Source organism: Camponotus vicinus, unplaced genomic scaffold (assembly GCF_025532165.1).
Source record: "Camponotus vicinus isolate PSW18456_S1 unplaced genomic scaffold, iyCamVici1.0 SCAF_3, whole genome shotgun sequence".
Taxonomy (NCBI): domain Eukaryota; kingdom Metazoa; phylum Arthropoda; class Insecta; order Hymenoptera; family Formicidae; genus Camponotus; species Camponotus vicinus.
The window spans coordinates 11,913,943-11,934,281 of record NW_028141967.1 but is presented as its reverse complement, the minus strand read 5'-3'; the positions used below and the strand labels follow the sequence as shown (position 1 = coordinate 11,934,281).

Below are 20,339 nucleotides of genomic sequence, written 5' to 3'. Positions count from 1 at the left end.
AAAATATGTAATTTGCAATTAACAATTCCATATTTTTTCTTAAAAACAACTATGTGTTTTCTTTACACCAATTGATTCCTCTCATTATTTTGTACATAAAAGTATTAAGGTAAGATAATCGAAAAATGAATATTTTACAAGATATTTTACGGTTTATGTAAAATTAAGAAATTATTTCAAGCATCATAACTCAAAAAGTACTTAACGGAAAGGTACTTAATTATAGTGTTTTGGAAAGCTCTCGAAATAAGCTACAAGAATGTACAAAAATATATAGGGTATTCCATTTAAAAAAATTGAAGTGACCTTCACGTGACCTTCAAATGACTCTTCAAGGTCAAACCAATGATACCATCTTATGGCCCCCTCGAAACCATACAACTTTTGTCTAAAACATTTTTCTCTATCTTGCTTATTTTTCGAGTTATTTGGCTGCCTAAGTTAAAATGGGTCACCCTGTATATATATATATATATATATATATATATATATACAGGGAACACCGAATTAAATGATACTTTAATACAATATAGTACTCTACCTAAAGAGTACTCGGGTAAAATAATAGAGGCCAATGCTCCGTTTTTGAAAAAAATCGATCGAAAAAATACCGGTATCTCGTATACCGGTGAGTTTCGACCAATTATCAGAAAGGCGGCGTAGCTTGGGCGGTAGAACCCGAGACTATTATTTATGCTGCAGGTCTAAGGTTCGATCCTACTTCGTCGAACTTTCTTTTATTCTTCTTTTTTTTAATTTTTTTCCATAATGCAATCTGCAATATTAAAATATAATTAGTTTGAGAAATTTTGTTTTTTTTTAATTTGCACTAATAAATTTTTTTAAAATTTAAAATCTATTTTATATATTCCGATATAAAATGAAATATAAAACGCCATTATTATAAATATAAATTAATATGAACATTAATAGGACACTATAATTATTTAAATAAAGGTATAATTTAATAAAATAAAATTATTACCATCATCAATTAAGTGCTCCTGTCTTTTCTCTCATGATTAAATATTGCATGGTTTGCTTTAAAATTATTAGAAGAAAGGTCAATTTTCTCAAATGTTAATGATATCTATTTTCCGACTACACTTTTACAAAATCATTGTACGTGTCGCGAGGTTTCTTTTATAAAATGTGCATGGTGTGAAATACACCTTTGTTTCAACTGTTTTTATGATAAATATCACCCAAACAATTATACTCGATCTAGAGAGAATGTAGATAGTGATAATGAATAAAAAAATACAATTTTTTGTATTTGTAATTTTATTTTATTAAATTATATCTTTAAATTATACCTATTTAAATAATTATAGTGTCCTATTAATGTTTATATTAATTTATATTTATAATAATGGCGTTTTATATTTCATTTTATATCGGAATATATAAAATAGATTTTAAATTTAAAGAAAATTTAATAGTGCAAATTTAAAGAAAACACAAAATTTACCAAAATAATTATATTTTAATATTGCAGGTTGCATTATGGAAAAAAATTAAAAAAAAAGAATAAAAAAAAAGTTCGATGGAGTAGGAGCGAACCTTGGACCTGTAGCATAAATAATACTCTCGGGCTCTACCGCCCGAGCTACGCCGCCTTTCCGATAATTCGTCGAAACTCATCAGTATACGAGATACCGGTATTTTTTCGATCGGTTTTTTTCGAAAACGGCTGAGCATTGGCCTTTAATATTTCATCCGAGTACTCTTTAGGTAGAGTACTATATTATATTAAAGTATCATTTAATTTGATGTTCCGAAGGTCACGACCTTCCCTTGTTAGTTTTGCCTACCAGAGAGCGCCAAGTTAGAAAAAACGGTAAATGTTTATTTTAGGTTAGCACGAAGAATTTTTATTTTGACATATATCGTAGAGAATACATTCCTAAGTAATACACTAAATTGAATTTTGCAATTTTATCACTTTATAACTTTTAACACTTTGCAAATTTATCTATAAAGTGTGTATATATGTTTTTTGTTTACATTTACTCTTTAAGTAATCGCGTAGGAGGAGGAGGGGCGGAGGCCCCCAAAAAAGACTAACCTAACCCAACCCGTGTCCGATGTATGTAATATATTTCACTTCACATGGTTCATATTGCTTTACATAAGTTTGCAACTTTCTATGCGAAGCTAAAAATATCCCACACTTCAGATAGGGGGTAGGGGGGCGGAATTCACGGTGTCCACATATGTACAAAACGAAGGAAGTTACATACAAACACTTATCAAATGTTTAAGTAAAATAAAAAGTGCACACACAATTTTTATACTTTAAATTATATTTATCTTATAGATCGTGTAGGAGATATAATTCTGCCATAATGTTAAAGAAATATAAACACATAAATAGGATGTAATGGAAAGATGATACAAGTAAGTATGAAATTTCAAAATCGCATATCTCAGGAACGTAGAGAGATGCAAAATTCAAACAGTATATTAGGAATGTATTCTCTACAATATATATCAAAATAAAAATTTTTCGTGCTGTGTAACCTAAAGTAAACATTTACCCCTGTTGATTCCTGTCTATCTTTGAAATTTCACGTCAACGTTGCCTTCCACATGTCTGCTTCCTTTTCACTTTTAATTATAAATTTCTCAAATGCCTGACGCGGCACCAATTCATGGCTTCTATCATAAACTCTATGCTTAACTATATACATGCTGGATGATAAAGAAGCTTAATACAAGTTTTACACCACTTAACTTTTTATTCCCTTTCTACCCGTCGACCATCAATATTCATCGTCCATATTGATAACACAGGCCCACAAAAAAAAAAAGTGTCTGACCTCGGCATGCAAAGCATGTTTTCTTACGTATTTTTTTGCGCTGAATCCAAATCTGAAGTCAAAATGGGGGGTTCTCCGGGCCGATTTTGAGTAAATAGCTGTTTAAAGTAAAAATATTCTGAAAATTAGTTTTAAACACCTAATCTATCATTTTTAAATAAACTATGTACCAAGACCATTTGAGTCTTATTACCCAGAAGACAAAAGGCCCACAGAGCGAGCATTTTGACCCAATAACTCAAAAAACCATAAACCCCAGCCAGGTCAGAGGCCTCAGTTCAAATCTAAACAGGCTATATAACACAATCATCATCAGATCTTACATAGAATGAGAGCCTCAGTTTAAATTTGAGCTGACTATAATTACATAACTCCTAAGCCCCAGGCACACCGGAAGCCTGAGCTAAGTGTCAAGCACGGATCCAGGGGGAAAGGGAGGCAATGAGGATGATCGCCCCCCCCCCAAGGCTCCTGGATGTATCATGAAAATGAAACTTTTTGTGTTAGTTGAGACCTTTTTTTTTTAGCTTGAAGACCCTTTTCATACCAATAACATATGATACGCCCCCTCCCACCCAAGGCAGGTGTCTGGATCCATCCTTGCTAAGTGTGCTATAATCACATAACCTCCAAACCTCTGACAGGTGGAAAGTCTATGCTCTTAAAAATATTGTATTCAATTTTTTGCTCAAATTTAAACTGAGGCTCTCATTCTATGTAAGATCTGATGATGATTATGTTATATAGCCTGTTTAGATTTGAACTGAGGCCTCTGACCTGGCTGGGGTTTATGGTTTTTTGAGTTATTGGGTCAAAATGCTCGCTCTGTGGGCCTTTTGTCTTCTGGGTAATAAGACTCAAATGGTCTTGGTACATTGTTTATTTAAAAATGATAGATTAGGTGTTTAAAACTAATTTTCAGAATTTTTTTACTTTAAACAGCTATTTACTCAAAATCGGCCCGGAGAACCCCCCATTTTGACTTCAGATTTGGATTCAGCGCAAAAAAATACGTAAGAAAACATGCTTTGCATGCCGAGGTCAGACACTTTTTTTTTTTTGTGGGCCTGTGTAATTATCGACCGAAATCGATATCAGCGTAGACGATCAGTCACATTTGTGTGTTCATATATTAGCACTTTTGTCCATCTTTAACATCTAGATTTCAATATCTTATACTAAAAAAAACAACAGTTTACATGCTCACTGAATTCAATAACATTCACATTATCGACTGCCAATTGGAAGTGCGAAAAAATAGCAACATTAAATTCCATCAATATGACTTAAAAACAATACTTCAAGCATTTCACGGATTTTTAGGAATTAAATTTTTCAATTTTTGCTTTAAATTGTCATAAAAATTCTCATTTATCCATTAAATTTCAAACAATTTGTTTAATATTCTGACTTCCTTATTAAGATTGTATCACAAATTAAACTGATTAAAAAGAACTATACTTTTAATCTTTAGGTTAATAATCGCTTTATATGCTTGCATAACAAAAATTTAAATACTTTTATAATTCTGTCATATTGTGCCGTAAACAAAGGTGAACAAAGCAACATAATGCGTACTCAAAATCAACAAAGCAATAAATGCGTACTCAAATATCTTCTAAGAATAACGAGAATAATTTTAACGAAATAATATATTACAGTAGATGTTATAGAGAGAGACAGGAATATCCTCAGAGTATATATATATATATATTCATTATACATATTCAGTATAAATATAGAATATTCAAATGACATTATGTACTAAGGTTTTAATGTACGTTTTATTAGTTAAACCAGCTTTTTCTACGAGAAGAATGATCATCAAAATGAATGAATATAAAAAAATTGCGACAATTGGGAGTAAAAATTATGCAAACTATAGAATTTAATTCTTTTATTATGTTTTAATGTTAAAATTATTTTTTATCCAATAAAGTGCAATATAATTGTATTATATATTTAAATATTTGAATATATATTTTTTAAATATAATAATATATATTATTATATTTAAAAATGTTTTGAATAGTACGTATTATGTTTTAAGAGAATTATTTTTGGTAATTATTTACTTATACGGATCATCTCCCGATTTCAATAATTCTCACATATGTTATCAAGATCATCACTCTGAGTAATGTTGTGAAGGTTTTAGTCGGCGGTCATTGTTTATTAAAAAGTTATAAACAAAAAATATTTAATTAATAATATGTAACTTTATGACACCATATATAGACTATGTTGTCATTTGACATTGTTTATCTTTTTTATATTGAAATCAGGTAGTGGAACAATGATAGGCTTCTATGTTTTTGATATTTCTTATGACTTCGAAAATATTTAAGAAAAGGTGAGTTAGTACAAGACAGATTGTTGTACAGTTAACATGAAGTTCTACGAGTTTCTCGCTTTAACAACAAAATATAATAAGTTATTAAATTATTTGTGCGCGAAAAATGTTATATGTAAGTGAAGTGTATCCCGCATCACAAACACGGGTTGAGTTAGGTTATCTCCTGAAAGTGTAATCCCCTGCAGGGGGGCGGAACACATTGTCCACGCATGTACTTTTCAAGATGAAGCAAAGTTCACTTAATCTTGACCTTCATTAAGAGTAAATTTTGCTTCATCTTAGTAAGTACATGCGTAGGTACAGTGTGTTCCGCCCCCCTGCGGGGGGCTCCACTTTCAGAAGATACAACCTAATCCAACCCATGTTTGTGATACGGGATACACTTCACTTTGCATAAAAAATTACAAATCTATGTGGAATTATGTAACAATTGACTTTTCTCTCGATAATATTAATGAACTTATGAAACTTCTTTTGTTTATATCTTTTTAATAAATAATGTCCGCCGACTAAAACCTTCACAACATTACTCAGAGTGATGATCTTGATAACATATGTGAGAATTATTGAAATCGGAAGGTGGTCCGTATAAGTAAATAATTATTTTTTATCACAAAATATATTTTTTTTAATTTTATAATTATATTAAAATATACGGATAAAGTTCCGAAAAGTGCATATCCCCGATTGTCAAATTTTATATACTAATGTATTTATATTATTGATATCCAGAAAAGATAGGGATGTATGTGGGAGGAGGTCAAACGTGTCTATACGCCCATTTGGTCACCGAGCGACAGAATCCATCCGTGGCAACGGCATCGACGCATCCTGCGAAGAGAGCATTCACACATTTTTTAACCCAACGAATAATTGCTAGAAAACAATATTCGTGGACTAGAAAAATATGTGAGGTGCAAGTGGCTGGATCGGGAATCGAATCCGAGTCTTTCGTTTTCCGGGCAACTGCTCTAGACCAGTGCTCGGAATTAGTTGCCCTTTTCAGGCCGATATCTGAGACGACGCCGACGACCCCCCACTATCGTCCGAGGTTCGACGGCCGAGCCGCCGATCACGCACGTAACGCTATGTCTCAGGAGCGTCCGCCAAACCATTTCGCTAAATCGTCATTAAAATTTTCTTTGGTAAATAATTTTTCTTTTTATAAATAATTAAACATCAAAATTTTTATTATTATAATGTATTATACATGTGTTATAGTAGTATAGTTAGGCCGGTTCTAACCCAGGTCCTCTCAAGGGGGTAAGGCGCGAGGGGAACCGCGGCGCGGGGCGAGTGACGTCACGCGCGGGGAAGGAGGAATTGCGGCGCGTGGTGAGTGACGTCACGCGCGGCGCGACCGATGGACGAGGGGGTCCGCACGGGGAAGGGGGAACCGCGGCAATTATAAATATAAATTTATTAAAGTGTGTGTGTTATTATACATTTGTGTGTGTGTGTGTGTGCATTATATTTTAATAAATGTTTACAATACATTATTTTTATGTATCCAAGAGTTGTGTGATTTATCCATTCTCAACCATTTTACGTATACGTCATCACCCTTTTCCCGCAAAATTTTTTCCACGAGATATACGTCGGGATTAGCGACGCGTTGTACCTCATATTCGTAGAATCCTCCAGCGACGGGATCTCCACGCGAATCTTCGAGTATGAATGTCGCGGGATTAGTTTTCTGCACCTCGACAATCTTAAAAACTTCGGTCGTCCAATTAGGTGTGAAACCTTTTTCAAAGATGGTCTTGTATTTACTCACGCGTACCGAATCGCCTACTTTAAATTTTGTCGGAGCCGCAATTTTTACGTTGCTATACACCGTATTTAAAAGTTTTTCGACGATCGCCGGAGTGACGTCGACAGGTCTCATACCGATGGTGCGATGTTTTCGCGTATTGTACTCTGCAACGAGTCGAGGTAGCTCGTCGATCCATTTGTAATTTCCATTGAACGAAAACATTTTCCACATATTGTTTTTTAAAGTACGATTGAATCGTTCCACGACCAAGGCTTTCATAACGAAATACGTCGAGTAATGATTAATGTTGTGTTTCTTCATGAGTTTCTGCACACTCGCGTTGTAAAATTCTTTTCCTCTGTCGGTTTGAAAATTTTTCGGACACCTTTTATCGTCTCCAATAATCTTTGCGATCGTTTCGGACATTTCGTTTCCGCTCTTACTTTTGAGCGGTACGGCCCACGCATACTTGCTCAACACATCGATAACTGTGAGTATGTATTTATGACCCTTGTTGAGTCGAGAGTACGAACGCCTGCCACAGATCGTCGTATCCGCATACAATGACGCGTCTTCGTGGAAAATTTCTTCTCGCCGCAGTATGTAATTCCTCGACTAGTTGTCGCTTTTCGGAAGTGTTTTTCTTTTCTCGCACGTTTGATCGAGGCATAATTAATATTATGATATTAGTATGTCTCGTTTACTGTGCCGAGTTAGATGTTGCATATCTCAGCACATTCTTTATCTCGTCCATTATTATTCGTAGCGCCTGCACGTTTGTTTCGAGCGCGATAATTTTTTGCTCAATTTCTCCCTGTCGATCTCTCAAAAGTTTATCCACGTATCGTTTGTTGACGGCGTCAGTATCAGTTTCCGGTTGCGCTACGCGTTGAATCTTGCGCGACCTTGCGTCAAAGCCGGTAGTAGTCTGGCAGAGAGTGTTATCGCGAACGTAATTTCTCAATAATCCATTCCATTGATAGTACAAATTATTCGACATTCCGAGCGATAATCCAAATTTATTAATCGACATTTCGGTACCGAGAACATTGACCGAATGACACGTATCGTCGACGCATAGTTTAATTTACAATAATGCCGGCCTCGCGAAGTTCTTCGATAATTGACAAGATTTCATTGTCGTGAGCATTGTTGCCGACGCGAGGCGTCCAGCAATCGCAAACGATCTACCAATTCGTTGGGATCGTTCCAATGCACATAATCGATCATGTTGTCTCTTAGCATCATGGTGCGCGGCGCGTTTATACCTCTTCCCACCTTTCTATCGGGGAATAATGGCGCAATTATATATTTATACTTGTATCCTTTATTACTTTTAATAGGATTATTAACTTTGTTGTCACGTTTATGTGCATTTGTTGTTTTTAATATACTTTGATATTTATACAAATCGTCTTGAGTATATTTTTTATGATTGGGAAATTTTCTAAAAATCAAATCGTAGATATCTTCGGTTTCCGTATATTTTATTCCATCGATAATTATATTATCATCCTTGTCCACATCGAAACGAGCATCATTCCTTCGCTGGTAAATTTAACACCGTAGACGTAATCCATATTCTTATTTTTATGAACACTCGTGATCGTTTTCTGACCTTCGGACGTTTCTAATTCGTGTCGGACCGATGTTACAAACGAATCAGGCGTGGTCTCGTAAATTTCTTCAACGGACGGGGATGGTATTGTTTGACACGGTTGTACTTTTATCGGAGTAGAAACAGTAGCCATATTAGAAAATTGTTTCCTTCGTTTTGATCGATTCGGTGTCGAATATGTCGGCGAATCGTTTATCAGCATATTTATCCGTGCTCGCTTTATTCCTTGCTTTGACTCTTTTATTTTTTCCTCGTGCTTCTCTCCGAACGTCAAACTCAATGGCTCGATTTTCGACGCATCAGATTCCACAGTATTTTCGACAAGCTGTTTTAAAGGTTCGGTAATTGGCTTAAATTGTCTTTCTAATGCAACGTCTTCTTCCATTTTACCAGTTTTCAAAACGCGATATTTTTTGCGAATTGATTCGCTCGTTTTTGCAATCTCTCTCGCAATCTTTTCACGATCGCCGTTCATGATGCTCGATCGATGTATCGATGACAACTGATCGCTTTACAGTATCGCGAAATCAATAAATCCTCTTCTATATCGTCCATTGATCAACGTATTGTCTTTATCAATAACTACGAAGCCATATTTGCGTTGTCAACATTTCTGACACAATGCGCGGTAATCATTGTAAGACATGTCGGTATTTACATGATCGTTGTACACATGTTTCAAGTTTGTGCCGTCTTGTTTAAATAAAATCAAAAGATTCGCATTGTCGCGTATAAGATGCTTAGGTATCTTGGCGTACGTTTGACAAAGATAGAAACAGTCGACGCTCGACCCATTGCAAAGTACTCTCTTATCGTATCTTGCTTGTCGCATGTCATGTCAAAGATAAAGATGGAATTCGGAAGCGCCTCGCTCGGTGGAATGACATCTCTGTTATTAGAGAATGTAAAATAACCAATTTCGTCTATAGGTGCTAGTAAATTTTCCAAATATCTATATTTCGGTTGTTGAAGCGATTTCGAGTATACGTACACGTTCTCGAAACGTACACCGTACGGACTTTCTATCAAACTAATCAACACGTTTGTCTTACCGCAGTTTGAAGGGCCGCAAACGATACCGCGTATAGTAGTCGGCAACAAGTTTCCATGCTTGCGTACTTTTTTCTCCGATATTAGACTATTGTCGAAATTTGATACTTTGATTATCCGCGCTTGTCGCACGAACCGCATGTTTTCTCTTTCGAATCAATTTTGCGAATGATCACGATGGAGGAGACCTATTTATTCGAGTGGTGTCGAGAGGTGTCTCGACTCGAAACAGCTCAGTATCAAAAATGTTTCTCCTTCTGTCGGATAAAAGAGACATTCTCTGGCTTACCGCCGAACAACTGCAGTATATACCAAAGATTGTTTTACTGCAAAATTTTGGTGATTACATGGAACGATTGTGGGACAAGCTTCCAGAATATATAAAGGCTGATTCGGAGGTTCGACAATATCGTTCGTGCATGCGACATTACAATCAGCCATGGCAGCGAACACCCGGTTATCAGTTTTGCGGCCCGGGGACTCGATTAGAGAAACGATTGGCTAGAGGCGATCGAGGCATCAATCCATTGGACGCCACTTGTCGCGAGCACGATATTGCTTACTCGCGAAGTAACGACCTCGGCCAACGACACGTCGCGGATCGCATACTAGCTGCAAGAGCGCGAGAACGCATTACCGCGAGGGATTCGACTCTTGGCGAAAGAGCAGCCGCTACGACTGTTTGGGCGGCAATGAAGGCAAAGACAAAACTCGGCATGGGGATGAAAAAGCCGTCGATGACAAGAAGGAGGAAAAAACGAATACTTCCAGTAGCGAAACGCGGTGGTATTTTATCACTTTCACCGTTGTTGGGAGTTGTCGGTTCTTTGGCTGGCGGTGTGGCGGGAATCGCAAAGGCGGTAAACGATAGCAAGGCGGCGCAACGTTAGCTGGAAGAGATGCAGCGTCACAATCGCGCTATGGAAGGTCGCGGACTTTATCTCGCTCCGTACAAGCGTGGACAGGGATTCTCAACAAAGTCTAAAGGAAAAAAGAAATGTCGATAAAACATTAAAAATGCCTACGGGTGCAACAACTAACGTACAATTGGAACAATTGGCGAAACGTATGCGCATACCTTTCTTTAGAGGTGTTTTCATGCGCAATAATTTGCCGATAAGCGGCGTACGACGAAACGAGAGCGGTATCGTCAATTTGGATGACGTTGATGGTCCCGGTACTCATTGGGTAGCGTACGCAAAGAGAGGAGATCGTGTCGTATATTTCGACAGTTTTGGAAATCTTCGACCACCCAAGGAACTTGTGCGATATTTTGGACGAGTGAAAATTGAATACAATTACACATCTTCAAAGTTACAATCAGAGTATCTGTGGACAGTTGTGTTTAAAATTTCTTCAAACAGTCGACGATTAATTTAAAGCCTAACAATCCATCGTCACGACTCAGTATTCGTTCGACATGTCACTGACACTTACGTTGACTGGCAGAAGCAGCGTTCTCGCTGTAAGCTATTTTCCCGCTATAGATTTGACCGATGCCGATTACGAGCTCGGATTAACGGATTTTGAAACTTATCATACGATTCCGAACGTAAATTTTTCGAATAATAAATTTTACTTTGGCAACGACGACAAAGAAATTACGATTCCCGAAGGATCGTACGAATTGCACGCTATAAATGACTATCTCAAACGCGCAATTTTACAAGATGAACATCTTTCCAGAGATGTTGAAAACGATTATGATGAGGAATATCCAATAGCGCTCCGCGCCAATCATAGCACGCTAAAGAGCGAAATCAAATGCGCCTACAGAATAAACTTTACCAAACCCGACAATGTAGGATCCTTGCTTGGATTCTCGTCGAATCGTATATTGCAACCTCGCAAGTGGTACGAATCGGACGAACCGGTTAATATTATAAATGTAAATATTCGTATAGAATGTAACGTGACTACTGGTGCGTACAGCAATGGCATGCGCGTACACACAATACATGAATTTTCACCGAGCGTACCGCCAGGATATAAGATATCGGAAACGCCGGCATAGATCATTTATCTACCGATCATCGTACGGAGCATTACGGATTTAAGGATACGCATTGTGGATCAAAGAGGTCGATTGCTCGATTTTCGAGGAGAGGAAATTACCGTAAGATTGCATATACGACGGCGACAAACATAGTATGCTCGTGCTGAACGAAACGGAGCACGCGAGAGACAATACTTTTACGACGAGGGACAATACTATTGCGGTATCGGGTGACAATAATAAGATAGCCGTTAAGAAGAAGCTGAGCGCGTTGAATCGTGAATTTTTAAAATCATTGGATTTCATCGTACAAAAAGAATGATTGATATTTTGAATATTGGAGGTGAACCAGTCTTTGACCATCGCATCGTCAAGATTGAGACTCATACGTACAATCCGTACGCCAATACGACGCTTGGATACAGCGACGAGATACGAATACCTATACAACATCAGGATTTGTACACGTTACCGTGCGAAAGCTTTCTTTACATCGAGGGAAAGTTTAATGTGCGTAAAGCGAATGACGAAATGAAAATTGTATTAGGAAACAATTGTGTTGCATTCATGTTTGATGAGCTTCGATACGAACTCGACGGAGTAGAGATTGATCGCAAAAGAAATGTTGGAATAACTTCAACGCTCAAAAATTATGTCTCTCTGACACACCAGAAAAGTATAAACTTGAAGAACGCTGCGTGGGATTTGACGTACAACGGTGACAAAAATTATTTCAACTATTGCGTACCGCTCAACATGTTGCTGGGATTTTGCGAAGATTATAAACGCGTTGTGATTAACGCTCGTCACGAATTGATTCTGATACATTCGCGCAACGATAATAATTGTCTGTTCGGACATCCATCGTCGGAAGCAGAGATTGAATTACTCAAGATACAGTGGCGTAGTAGTATGCCTCATGTAATATTGAACGAGATTAATAAATTGTCGATGTTACGAATGTTGGAAAGCGGACGATACTTGAACATGAGTTTCCGATCTTGGGATATATACGAATTTCCTCTGCTACATAGCACGACTAAGCATTCGTGGACCGTGAAAGCCGCCTTCCAGCTAGAGAAACCACGATACGTGATCTTTGCATTGCAAACTGGTAAAAAGAATTCAGTGTCACAAGATGTTACATTATTCGATGACTGCAAATTGACCAACGTTAAACTCTATTTAAACTCGGAATTTTATCCCTACGATGATTTAAATTTAGATTTTGAAAAAAATAGATTCGCCGTCCTATTCGACATGTACTCTCGTTTTTGCAAATCTTATTACGGATGCGATAACAGCACCACACTATTAACCATTTCAAAGTTTCTACATTGCGGTCCTCTCCCAGTCATTGATTGCTCGCGACAAAACGAGTCTGTCAAAACTGCTACACAGTGATGCCAATTTAGCGGTTTTCTCGCTAGATTTAGCGTTTTTCAAAACTCATCTAGCTGGCAAATTTTGAAAATGCGGGTAGCGGTAATTCTGACTTTATAAAATATTTTTATGGCTTTTTTCTGACGGTTTTTTTTAAATATAGTATAGTCATGTGGTATTTTGAGGTTTAAACAGTTCTTTACTTATGCTCATTATATCTGGGCTCTTTTACATCAGAGAAAAATGATATAGAAAGAAAGGGAATGCACTCAGGTGACGTTTCTGAACGCAGCTCTGTAGTTTTAAGACTGGCCAATCATAGTCGTTTCATTCTTCAGAGAAATGGCTGTAATTGGCCAATCTTAGACGATTTAGACTCGATTAGAGTAACGTGTGTATGTAAACTCACTGGTAGGATAGTTGAGGTTGCCATCTTTAAAGTATACATACATATTTGATGTGTCTTTGCAAAGCTAACCTAACCTAACCCTAATCTAATCTACGTTTTTGCATTACGATTGACTTAATTACGTTCGACTATTTATCTGTGCTGTACTTGTTGAAAATGGGAAAACCTGTGTACCAGCAGAAATTTCGTTTAGAATGGAAATCAAACCCTAAGTTAAAAGATTGGATTCGTGAGGATATAACAGATAAAACTAAAGCTTACTGCAAATATTGTAAGTGCACTATATAGTGCAAATTGAGTGATTTGATCTTGCATGCGAATACCAAAAAATATAAAGCAGCAATCAGATCACAATTATTGGAATGCAAAATTCCATTTAAACCCTTATTTACCAAAACGCAAGAACAGGAAGCTGCTTTAGCTTTATATATCAGTCAACATAGTGCAATAGCGCTCGTTGATCACTTAAGTTCTTTATGTAAAAATAAATTTGATGATAGCGTGTCATGCACTCAAATGAAGTTGCATAGAACCAAATGTACTAGCATAATAAAAAATGTATTGGCAACTCATTTTGTCGAAGATTTACGTATTGATATTGGAGATTCAAAATTTAGTTTATTGCTCGATGAATCAACGGATATTAGCGTCGCAAAACTTCTTGGTAGGTTTGCATATATGAATATAACTAATATATAGGGTTTAGCAAAAGTGTGGAAACCCCTTAATATTTCGAAAAATACGCATTTAAAAAAAAAATGTTTCATACAAAAGTTATAGGGTTTTATGTGGTGCATTACACAGCAACATTATTATGACCTCGAATAGCGTTGTCAAGGTTATGTGAAGGTCACCTCCAACTTTTTAAATGGGACACCCTATATGCTTTTGCATATTCTTGTAGCTTATCTCGAGAGCTTTCCAAAACACTATAATTAAGTTAGTTTTCATTAAGTACTTTCCGAGTTATGAGGCTTGAAATCATTTCTTAATTTTACATAAACCATAAAATATCTTGTAAAATATTCATTTTTCGATTATCTTACCTTAATACTTTTATGTACAAAATAATGAGAGGAATCAATTGGTGTAAAGAAAAAACATAGTTGTTTTTAAGAAAAAATATGTAATTTGCAATTAACAATTACATATTTTTTCTTAAAAACAACTGTGTGTTTTCTTTACACTAATTGATTCCTCTCATTATTTTGTACATAAAAGTATTAAGGTAAGATAATCGAAAAATGAATATTTTACAAGATATTTTATGGTTTATGTAAAATTAAGAAATGATTTCAAGCCTCATAACTCGGAAAGTACTTAATGAAAACTAACTTAATTATAGTGTTTTGGAAAGCTCTCGAGATAAGCTACAAGAATATGCAAAAGCATATAGGGTGTCCCATTTAAAAAGTTGGAGGTGACCTTCACATAACCTTGACAACGCTATTTGAGGTCATAATAATGTTGCTGTGTAATGCGCCACATAAAACCCTATAACTTTTGTATGAAACATTTTTTTTTAAAATGCGTATTTTTCGAAATATTAAGGGGTTTCCACACTTTTGCTAAACCCTGTATATTCTAAAACTTCTTTTATTTGTAGTCATTATTATTAGATATTTCAGCAAAAAACAGCAAAAAATAGTGTCAACATTTCTTTCAATGGCAGAACTGGAAAGTGGAAATGCAGAGAGCATTGTAAATTGCCTAAAAAATGAGCTTAAAAAATTTAAATTGGATATTAAAAATCTGATTGGTATAGGAACAGATAATGCCAGTGTCATGGTTGGCTGCAACAAAAGTGTATGTACTGAACTAAAAAAAGAAGTACCTCACCTTATTCTTATCCAATGTGTTTGTCATTCTGTGCAATTAGCAACAACTCATGCTTGTAAAGAATGCCTTCCAAGAAATCTAGAATTTTTAGTTTACGAAACATACAATTGGTTCAGCAAAAGCTCTAGTCGCCAGTCAGCATATAAACAATTGTATGAAACAATCAATAATGGCATGGTAATTCACAATCGTAAATTTTTATTTATATTTTGATTATTAATTTAATTGAAAGTTAATAAAACATTTAATTCTACTTTTATTTTATTTTAGAAACCATTAAAAATTACTAGAGTTTGCGATACACGTTGGCTATCCATTGAAGTTGCGGTTTCACGTATATTAGATCAATGGCTTGAGTTAAAGACACACTTCGGTATTGTTAGTAATTCTGAAAAATGCTATATGGCTGAAAATTTATACCAAATGTATAATAATAAACTTAATTATGTTTTCCTGCTATTTCTTAAACCGATTTTATTAGAACTGCAAATGTTAAACAAGAGCTTCGAGAGCAATACTAGTGATCCAACTAAGCTATTAAAAGATTTAGTGATGGTTATAAATTCTTTAAAAAACAAAATTATTAATCCGACACACAAATTTGATATATTAACAACAAATTTTGATGATTATATTGATAGAACGTGCTACTTAGGCTATAGATTTGAAAACCAAATAACACAATATAAAAAAGAAAATGTGATAAGTGAAAAGACTGAAAAAAATCTCCGGATGAGATGTACGAATTTTGTTGTTGTCCTCATCAAACAACTCAAACAAAGGTAATAATTATTATTCTCAAAATGTATGCAGCATTTTTAAAAATGTTTGACACAATACTAAGATTGAGGTATAAATGATAAATTGAGTTATTAATACTAATAAAATAATTTTAAACGTTCGGATTGAATTCCTTTATTTCTTTTACCTAATGTTTTTACTTATTTCAGAATCCTTTTCTAAGGAGTATTATAAATGCATTCACACTGCGTTCGATGTACAACGTCCGAATAACAGAGCTTTTCTAGCTAGAGATATTTTATTCCTAGAAAACAAGTTCTGGACATCGGACATTGTACGTCGTACGTCGGATGCAGTGAATCCTCCATAACATCATATGTCAAAGTGCAGGTTAATGATTTGTAAAGATCCATTATTTATTATTTTTAGATTACCTAATAATTATAACATATTACAGAAAATTGACTTATTTTCTGTAAATAAGATTTTACATCCCATAAAAGAAGATATATCGTCTGTTTTAAGAAATTTTGAATCTAATCCTGACATAGTGGAAAAAATAATTAATGCATATCATAATATAAATTTTGTAAAATGGACTAATATATCAAGTACTACATTATTTTGGGCAGAAGTAAATGCTTATAGAGACGCAGGCAATAATAATCCTTTTGCAGAACTAACCAAATTTGCGTTAGAACTTTTATCTTTGCCATGGTCAAATGCTGACGTGGAACGAACATTCAGCCAATTAAATTTGGTGAAATCCAAAATAAGAAATCGCATGCAAATTTCAACAGTTAATGCGATTTTAAATATAAGGTAACTGATAATTATAATTTAACAAATATCTAATTTTACAATAATAATTATTTTTAGATATGGTTTAAGTCGGTACAATAAATGTTGCTATAATTATGAAGTACCGAATTCATATATTCGTCGGAACCAATGCAACGTATATTAACTGTGATAACAATAAGACTGAAGAAGAATGGATTGATATTAATTAGAAAGTATTTAATATTACCAAGAGAGTATTATATTTAATGTTACTAATAATTAATATATAAACATATAAATTAATATATAAATATATGTTATAAAAAAATACATATGTATATTTAGTATACTATATTAAATGTACGTATTTGTTTCAATTGATATTAGTTATTTATTTTTGTTTATATATTGCAATTTTATTTTACTAAAAAAGATAATAATCAAGAGATACTACTATTCGTTTTTTATTTTTTTAATTGTTTAAATGTTATTATATTACATTGTATATACACATTATGGCTCGTATTAAGAACACACTTGCAACAATGGTTGGTACTGCACTGTTATTTGTTAACAATGGCTGCGTTTAGCAGGAAAAGCTGCTTTACTGTTGTAAAATTCGTGAGCCTGATTGGTGTATGCTCTTAATTTTGACTGAATCTAAGAGCATACACCAATCAGATTCACGAATTTTACAACAGTTGCAAAGCAGCTTTTCCTGCTGAACGCAGCCAATGCATTAACATCGTTGTAAGCAAGTTCTGAACATGGGCCTATCGTATATGGTTTTTTATCTGGCGGTTTTCTAGCAGTATTTCAAGTCGAATTTAGCGGGTTATTTTTTTAGCAGTTGGCAACGCTGCTGCTATCGTGGACGTGAGAATAGAGTTTGAATGCAGGGAAAATATACCGGCGAATACTACCGCCTATTGTCTCATCTTGCACGATCGGGTTGTCAAATATAATCCATTGGCCAATGTAGTCCGCAAAATTACATAAGTCAGCAAAAGATTGAGATGTTTGACGATCGACATCAGTCTGCGATCGGATCTTGTCATCATGGCTGCGCCAACGTTTGTGGATCTACAAGGATTTATTATCGGGAGAAATTTTGTCGTGAAGGAAGCTGCGAGCTCCTTTTCTGAGAAAAGGATCCGTACTTTCTCATTACATTTTTACATGTCCCGTACCATGGCACACGCTCACAAAATCTGAGAGATGCCAGGTTTTATGGCTGATTAAAAATCACCATGGATTATCGTGGGATGATGGACACGTTTCATATTGGAAATCGAAACGTTTAATTACGACGGCAGTGATGAGTGCAACGGAGGAGGATGATGCGTTACCTCTCGTATACGTTAAAGGACACGAAAAACGACAATGGCTGGCCGATATACTGGGCGATGATGCGAGAAACGATGTTATTATCGAAACTTTGGATGCAGACTATGAGGATGTAGCTTCTTTAAATAAGTTAGATGTTAAGAATACTGTACGTTGTGAAAATCATGTAAAAAATTTCGCTTTACAAAATGTATTTAAGATTTATAATTGGTGATTGAAACATCATGATAATGATTCATCGAATCCATATTTATAATAAATTGATGATGCAATATATTTTTATCGTCTTTCTTATTCTCTCCTTTCTTTCCTTTTCCTTATCTATGTACGTGCGCAGTATCGTGTTTCCGTACGTGACACAGCTGCCATTAGATATTGTATTTCGATTCATGGTAATACATTTAAATATTTGTTTGATAATTGAATATAGTTTTGCGTTTGATAGCCGTTGATTTCCATTCAACAGTCGTTCATTTCCGTTCAACAGTCGTTCGACGATCATTCATTTCCGTTCGACAGTCGTTTAATGTCATTCGATGACCGTTCAACGGTCATTCATTTCCGTTCGACAGCCGTGGCTATTGAAAAATGAACGGTTATGGAATGATATTGAACGATTATCGAACGGCTTTCGAACGGCTGTCGAACGACTATCGAACGGAAATGAACGGCTATCGAACAGAAATGAACGACTGTCGAACGGTTATCGAATGGAAATGAACGACCGTTGAACGGCTATCGAACGGCTGTCGAACGGAAATGAACGATCGTTGAACGGCTATCGAACGTCAATTTTCCCAGATCTTCCAGAGAAAGATAGGGATGTATGTGAGAGGAGGTCGGACGTGTCTTTACGCCCATTTGATCAACGAGCGACAGAATCCATCCGTGGCAACGGCATTGACGCATATCCTGTGGAGAGAGCATTCACACACTTTTCAGCCTAACGAATAATTGCTAGAAAACAATATTCGCAGACTAGAAAAATATGTGAGGCGCAAGTGGCTGGATCGGGAATCGAACCCGAGTCTTTCGCTTTCCGGGCAACTGCTCTAGACCACTGAGCTATCCAGACCTCACACCTAATGCTGATTTTTAACACAGTGATATGCGACTCCAGAGCGATATTGGTATCTCACTCGATGGATACAATGCCGATTGCCACGGAGAATCCCTGAAAGGTCGCTCGCTGACCAAATAAGTGCCGGTGGAGGTATTCGCATGCATGCTGGCTTCCGACTGGCCTTCCGTATGAAACGGCACCGACTGAGAAGTCTTCTCTATCTTCATGTGTACAACGATCATGTAAATACCGACATGTCTTACGATGATTTCCGCGTATTGTGTCAGAAATGTTGGCAACGCAAATATGGATTTGTAGTCATTGATAAAGACAGTACGTTGATCAATGGACGATATAGAAGAGGATTTAATGATTTCGCGATATCGTAAAGCGATCAGTCGTCATCGACACATCGATCGAGCATCATGAACGGCGGTCGTGAAAAGATTGCGAGAGAGACTGCAAAAACGAGCGAATCAATCCGCAAAAAATATCGCGTTTTGAAAACTGGCAAAATGGACGAAGACGTTGCATTGGAAAGACAATTTAAGCCAATTACCGAACCTTTAAAACAGCTTGTCGAAAATACTGTGGAATCTGATGCGTCGAAAATCGAGCCATTGAGTTTGACGTTCGGAGAGAAGCACGAGGAAAAAATAAAAGAGTCAAAGCAAGGAATAAAGCGAGCACGGATAAATATGCTGATAAACGATTCGCCGACATATTCGACACCGAATCGATCAAAACGAAGGAAACAATTTTCTAATATGGCTACTGTTTCTACTCCGATAAAAGTACAACCGTGTCAAACAATACCATCCCCGTCCGTTGAAGAAATTTACGAGACCACGCCTGATTCGTTTGTAACATCGGTCCGACACGAATTAGAAACGTCCGAAGGTCAGAAAACGATCACGAGTGTTCATAAAAATAAGAATATGGATTACGTCTACGGTGTTAAATTTACCAGCGAAGGAATGATGCTCGGTGATAAACGTTTCGATGTGAACATGGAAGATAATATAATTATCGATGGAATAAAATATACGGGAACCGAAGGTATCTACGATTTGATTTTTAAAAATATTCCCAATCATAAAAAATACACTCAAGACGATTTGTATAAATATCAGTATATTAAAAGCAACAAATGCGCATAAACGTGACAACAAAGTT

General features: G+C 35.8%; 2 protein-coding genes across 16 annotated transcripts in view; both read left to right on the top strand.

The window, feature by feature from the left end:
• The window catches only part of Ttll5 (Tubulin tyrosine ligase-like 5), a 354,482-nt gene that overhangs the window by 51,899 nt on the left and 282,244 nt on the right, over positions 1 to 20,339 (top strand). Inside the window, exons 5-6 of one of the 14 annotated variants that reach the window (XM_083094290.1) lie at positions 2,321 to 2,400; positions 5,911 to 6,323. The exons of 11 other annotated variants lie outside the window; for them this stretch is intronic. The gene's annotated coding sequence lies outside the window, so the exon portion shown is untranslated. Of the gene's footprint in view, positions 1 to 2,320; positions 2,401 to 3,764; positions 3,836 to 5,910; positions 6,324 to 20,339 lie in introns of all 14 variants that reach the window. 2 more of the 14 variants (XM_083094291.1, XM_083094289.1) reach the window with 2 other exon arrangements.
• Positions 11,119 to 18,376, top strand: LOC145968617 (uncharacterized). 2 transcript variants are annotated; one of them, XM_083094229.1, is made up of 5 exons: positions 11,119 to 14,054; positions 15,019 to 15,406; positions 15,500 to 16,792; positions 16,850 to 16,986; positions 17,601 to 18,376. In XM_083094229.1, the coding sequence occupies exon 1, from the start codon at positions 11,917 to 11,919 to the stop codon at positions 13,000 to 13,002; it is 1,086 nt and encodes a 361-aa protein (XP_082950355.1). In that variant the 5' UTR covers positions 11,119 to 11,916; the 3' UTR covers positions 13,003 to 14,054; positions 15,019 to 15,406; positions 15,500 to 16,792; positions 16,850 to 16,986; positions 17,601 to 18,376. The 2 variants fall into 2 exon arrangements, with proteins under 2 accessions (XP_082950355.1, XP_082950354.1); XM_083094228.1 differs by having other exon boundaries at positions 15,500 to 16,986.